The sequence below is a fragment of the Nelumbo nucifera genome, chromosome 6 (assembly GCF_055504915.1).
Source record: "Nelumbo nucifera cultivar China Antique chromosome 6, China Antique-T2T, whole genome shotgun sequence".
In the NCBI taxonomy this organism is placed as follows: Eukaryota; Viridiplantae; Streptophyta; class Magnoliopsida; order Proteales; family Nelumbonaceae; genus Nelumbo; species Nelumbo nucifera.
In genome coordinates, this window is record NC_142654.1 from 35,788,638 (window position 1) to 35,795,149 (window position 6,512).

The 6,512-nt window shown below is 36.9% G+C and overlaps 1 protein-coding gene across 1 annotated transcript; it reads right to left on the bottom strand.

Annotated features, from left to right (window-relative positions):
* Positions 1 to 2,768: 2,768 nt before the first annotated feature.
* Positions 2,769 to 3,788, bottom strand: LOC104608776 (uncharacterized). The gene has a single exon (XM_010274858.3). It carries the CDS (start codon positions 3,676 to 3,678, stop codon positions 3,013 to 3,015), a length of 666 nt encoding a protein of 221 aa, XP_010273160.1. The 5' UTR covers positions 3,679 to 3,788; the 3' UTR covers positions 2,769 to 3,012.
* Between the last annotated feature and the right edge of the window lie 2,724 nt (positions 3,789 to 6,512).

Here is a 6,512-nt window from a genome sequence, read left to right on the forward strand (position 1 = left end):
TAGCCCCGTTTCGATTGGTTCCATCTTATAAGAAAGTTCTCCTTCTCTTGATTAAAGGGGAGTTGGTTAGTGTCTTCCACCCAGAATTCCTTTTTTATCTTTTCCAGGAGGAGATGAATAGGTATTGTCTTATTTTGGAATAACTTACAATTCCTTCTTTTCCAAATGTTCCATAGAATAATGCTCCCCATTTCTTCATGTTTTTTTTTTTTTTTTTTTTTATATTTCTACACTTGAGCATTCTATTCCACCATTCATCAAGGGTCTCTCCTGAGTTCAGTCTAATACTCTCACATTCTATACTGTTCCATAATTGATTGCTTTCATTTCATTGAATAAATAGGTGATTGATATCTTCATCATTTCCACAAAATGGGCAACTTGGGTCATTACCCAACCCCCAATTTTTTAACCTAGTTCGCGTAAGAATTCTTCCTTTTAAAACTAAATACATGAAAAATTGTATCTTTGGGGGGGGCACTAAAGCTTCCAGATCTTACTTAGCCTATCCTCTCTATTGTTATCTATCAAATTCTCCTCCAAAAACTTGTAAGCCGATTTAATTGAGTATTGGCCTTTACCGTTTGGTTTCCATATCATGGTATCCTCCTCATTATTTGTAATGTTTTTTCTTTATTCCACATGTTCTCAGAAGTTATGATGAAATCGCTAACCATAAGATTTTCCTCCTCATGGTTGCTCACTAGATTGTTTCTTAGTGGAGAATTGCCAACCCAAATGTCATCCCAAAAATGTATAGACTTACCATTTCCTACCCATCCTTTTCCTTGTCTTAAAACTTCTCTACTCTCCAAGATACCTCTCCATGCCCATGAAATATTCCTTTTGTCTGCCAGTCTCTATAGGTTCTCATTTTTTTAAATGTTTATTTGTGACCACTTTTACCCACAGGCTATTTGGTTGGGTTAGAATTTTCCAGCCTAGCGCTAGGCTCACTATATTTAACCCAATGAGGGATTTTTATCCCCCACCCTCCTTTATCTTTTGGTTTGCAAATTGTGTCCCATTTCACAAGATTTATGTTTTTTTTTTCTTTATAACTGTTTCTCCACAGGAATTCCCTTTGCTTTTTCTCTAGATTTTCCATGATATATTGGGGCATCATGTTTAGAGATAGGGGTGTCAATCAACTGGTTTTGAATGGGGTCCAATCCGATCTAAATCTTATCAAATTGGATTTGGATGATTCATTATAATTATTGGATTGGACCAATCCAAAATAAATTGATCCATATTCTTATTGGTTTGAATTGGACCTAAACCAAAATTCCAATAACCCGATCATGAGGCCAAACCCTTTTCCAATTTGAAACCAATCAAAACTAAAGCCGACATAAAATCACTATTATGAAAGTACTTTTACAAAAGCATTTTTTTCAAAACACCTTTACAAAAGCACTTTTATAAAAGTAATTTCATGAAAAATATTTTTTCGAAAGCACTTTTACAAAAACACTTCTGTAAAAGTACTTTTATGAAAGCACTTTTACAAAGTACCTTCATAAAAGAGCTTTTATAAAAACACTTTTAAGAAAATAATTTTGTCAAAATATTTTTATGAAAGTACTTTTACAAAGTGTTTTTTCGATGCCGAAAAGGCATACTTTGTAATTTTCAGATTTTCTTCATTTTAATATATGTTTATAATTTTTTATATATTCTGTTTTTTTATATATCTTTTGATATTTCATTCGGTCTGGATTGGATTGGGTCCAATCCATTCATAAGTGGACTCACATTTGGACTGGATTGAATTGGACCAAATCCAATCCAATTGACATCTCTACTTAGAGATTCCTTTATGAGAATGACCCTTCCTGCTAATGATAGTGTATTTCTTTTCCATCCGGCTACTTTGTTCTCCATATTTTCTCCAATTCTTTTGAAAGTCTTCATTGTTACTCTCTCTTCAATGATAGGAGCCCCTAAATACTTGTCTTCCTTCTTCACCATGGGTATTTTGAGGACCTTTGATATATATCAACTTTTTACATCTATATTGTGAAGATTTCTAGAAAACATTGTTGTGGATTTGTTAAAGTTTGGGCATTGACCTGATGCTCCAGTAAACATTCTCATTACTTCTCTTATTTTAAAGACATTATCCGTACTTTCTTTTGCAAAAATAAGGCAGTCTAGAATTGGGATAATAGGACTAAGCCCATTATTTCCTTATATTTGGACTAAGCTTATTAGTCCAAATATATTTTTCTAAAAGCAGAACCATTTATATAAAGATCTATTTCATACTTGTAAATGAGATTGGATATGATCGAATGAGCATAAGAGCATAGGTGAAGAGATGAAGGAAGTAGTTTGATCACCATGTGCTCTATGTACTCTAGATGTAATATAATAACCTAAAAAAGATAAAGATCGGTGTGCATTCAAATTAAATACATATAAGATTACAAGTAAAAGCTAATTAATTAGGAAGCACAAGAAAAGCTTGTAAACTCAGTATCAGTATACTCTGGTCCTTTTTAGTTAAAAGAAAAACAAAGCAAAATTACCTTATTCCATTTCATGATTCATGACAAACTACGTTTCACGAGTATGCAACATAGATTTAACATTTACGCTGTGTTTGGTTGCCGCGCAAATTCATTTGCATTGATGTAAAACTAATGATTTGGGTACAAGTTTTGATTTATTTTTGTTTTAAATTTTATCTTATTTTGTTTGATTGCAATAAAAATGAAATAAAATAAGACTCAAAGTAGAATAAGATAAAATTCAAAACAAAATTAAACCAAAATTTATATTTTTTTTTCATTTATACTCCCATTATTAATAAAAATAAAAATACACTGCAACCAAACACAACCTTAATTACAATAACCGAACATCTTATTCAACAAACTCTCATTAAGCTTGCCACTTAGCCACACAGACTCGCTGGACTTATCCTCCTCGTTGCCAAACTATACTGGTTATTGGTAATAAGAAGGCATATCACACTATGACGTACGGAGTCCTGAGGCATTTATTTTATGGGGCGTACCCACCATGTCCTCCACCACCACCACTGCCATATCCACCACCATGTCCCCCTGCACCTCCACCAGCTCCTTCTCCACTGCCGTAGCCACCCCCACCACCTCCACCATAACCGCCACCTTCTCCTCCACCAGCACCATAGCCAGCACCTTCACCTTTACCATAGCCACCACCCTGACCTCCCCCTGTACCATATCCACCACCGCCACCGCTGCCCCCTCCTCCACCATAACCACCACCATGTCCCCCTCCAGCACCGTATCCTGCACCACCTCCACTTCCATAGCCCGCACCATGCCCACCTCCAGAACCATAGCCACTGCCACCTCCACCACCACCACCACTACCACCACTACCTCCATATCCAGCACCTCCACCTGCGCCACTACCACTACCATGTCCTCCTACGGCTCCACTTCCGCCACCTCCTCCAGAGCCCCCACCACCACCGTAACCCCCTGCAGCTCCACCCCCATAACCGGCACCTTCTCCACTTCCATAGCCTGAGCCACCACCAATGCCATGGTCAGGCACAACCTCTGAGCCTAGACTATGGACAATTCTTTCCTCTACGGTTAAGAGGGCCCTAGCGGCTGAACATATCCCTATACCTAACAACAGAAAGAAAACAATACTAGTAACTCTGTGAATAGCCATGGAAAGTTGTTCAAATCACACAACCATGCATTGGACGAAGCGGTATAGAGAGAGTTGGTATTTATAGGAATAGGAGGGAATACAAAACCGCGTAAGATGCTAAGTTGAGGAACAATGCAAACCCCACAACAGGGGCACACTCTCTGTCTGGTTTATTTCGTTTCAAGCTTCTAGCTAGTAACTCAAAAGTGTGATATTGCTGTCGAGGCCCACATCGAATCAAATATACGTACTGTTTCAAGCCACAGTTTTAGTGGAGGACATCTTTAATTACTTTATCCCATACTAGTTAATGGATGTCGATTCATTTGAAATTTTGAATTCCTTTCACACCATTTGATAAGCTTGAGTGATTAATTTAAACCTACTTCTTTATTTTCAATAAAGCCATGTTCTCTTCTTTCTTCCTCTTTTCTATTTCAGATTGCTGGCGACTTCCATGATTCCTACCACCACAAGGGCTGGCTGGCTGAATTGAATTTATCATAGATAAATTGATGTTTATAGTCACTATGCCTTGGTGTTTTTGTGTTCATGCATCTCATAATCTTTATAATGTTTTCAATTCTAAGGTGGAAGCATTCACGAATTCAACTATTATCAAATTGTTCCCAGCCTATCCATTACCCATCAGCTTTAATCTTTATGAGATCCAGTTCGTTCTAATGGCTTGCATCACCGTCCAAAATCCAAATGCTAGGTGATCTGGGTATCATAGCTAGAATTATTTAATAAACAAAAAATCATCAACAATAACTATAACATATATTATAAAAATATAGATAGGTAAAAAATAATGGGTTTTGGTGGCATGGTCCTATTCTTTGTGATTACTGCAATGTTTTGACAGTACTGTTGCATCAGGAGTATAGTTTTCATAAATCAAGTTAAAAGATTCCAATATATGTACAGAAGTTCTTATAAGTGACCTACAATCCTTGGTGATTTCTTTTTTTTTAAGTTAGGGTTCCACCATCAAATGGGTCCCACTCTAAAGAATCAAATGATCCCATATATATATATATATATATATATGATCTCAGATGGTAGACAAATCAAGCGCTAGTGTGTAGAATTGCAAACCAGATGGTTCAGAGTAATTGAATGATAATTATGGTTTTTCAGAAAGATAAGGACACACCGGTACCTCACTGTAGTATGACGAATCCTAATTGGCAAAGCTATCCATTAATTGCTTCCTTATTGCAGAAAAGGTTGACACCCCACTTGCTTAAGGTCCATAATAAACTTAAAAATGCCTAATTAAATTATAAATCCTTCTTTTAACAGCTCAAGCTCAATAGTTCCCACTTTTCGAGTATAATATCTGATGGTGTCTACTGTCTAGATATGGTTTGTTTTGTTTATGTTAAAAGATAAGGGAATAGGGCTGCACATTTTATGGCACAACAAATTAAAGTTTTGTTTTGAAAGTGATCTGGGTAGATATTCCACCTCCTGATTTAGCAGACATTGTAAAGTATGATAGATGTCAACTCACTTTCCATTTTCACTCCTTCACACCAGCCTTAATTATATATGCAACTTGATGAGATTGAAAGGTTAATTTGATGTGTGTGTTTAGAGTTGTTTGTACTTGGCAAAGGAGAGGATTGGGCTTAGTCGTCTAGTCTAAATCATTGAAATTTGAATGAAGAACTTTGCATATGTTCTTAATAAATCCTTCTTCTTTGTGGCGTAGGAGATGTTTGGAACCGTGGCTGTTTAAAAAAAAAAAACGGTGTCACGTTGGATTTACATAGGCGTTTCAACAAATGTCCATGTATCTCATTGTTTGGTCCAGCTGATTATTAAAAACTCAGGCATGCCTTAAAAATCGGGACCCCACCGCATCGGTGAACCATTTCCCCTAACGGTTGACTGATGTGTATCCTATGTGGTGCTTACATGTCAACACATACATGAAAAATGGTGATGAAAATCACTTTACCAAACAGCATAGTGTTATTCACTGCCGATGTGGCAGGAGCGTTTTTTTTGTGAAAAACAGGTCTTGGAAGCATGGGCGGTTTTTTCTTGAAAATCGGTCCCAAAAAACGCCCACGCTTCCAAACACCATGGTAGTCATTTTATTTTAGATTTCCTTGCCTAATGCATAAATGCTAGCTCATCAAATAAAATGGATTAATTCATTCTGAATATATTAGTGATTGATAGTATTCATACACAGACTAAGGCCCTTTTTGGTGTGTCTTTCTCTGTGATTTTTTGGTTATTTACAAGTCGGGTAGACCGTGCCACGGTCTTTTTCCATTTGATTCATAACAGATCTAGCTGCTAAAAGTTGGTGCACCAAAAAGACATGAGAATTCAATTTTGAGTTGATTTCGGGAAGCTCCAAATGAAGTCAATTTTGAACTCTTGGATTATCTTGAATTCTTGATGGGTCTTGATGGGTCTTAATTCTTGAATTCTTGATGGATCTTGAATTATTGAATTATAGGATAATCTTGAATTCTTGAATTATCCTTATCCTTCAAGCTTCCTTATCCTATGGACTGCCGCCCATATGGTGAGATGGGCTTCCATGATGAGATGGGCCTCCATCATTCTCCCCCACTTGGAAAGAACTTGACCCCGAGTCGTGACTAGGATATGCAAGTGTCATGTCTGGTAGGTAGCGATGAAGGTCAGCAACATTGAATGTCTTGGAGATACCCATATGATCTGGTAGGTCCACGACATAAGCATTGTCGTTGATTTTCTTCATGACTTTGTATGGACCGTACTTACGAGGTTGTAACTTGTTGTATTTTACCACGGGAATCATTTCCTTCCTCAAGAATACCATCACTTCATCACCGACGTCAAAT

Bases quoted from the DNA above. Each gene is read 5' to 3' on its own strand.
- LOC104608776 (XM_010274858.3), bottom strand. From the start codon at position 3,678: ATGGCTATTCACAGAGTTACTAGTATTGTTTTCTTTCTGTTGTTAGGT.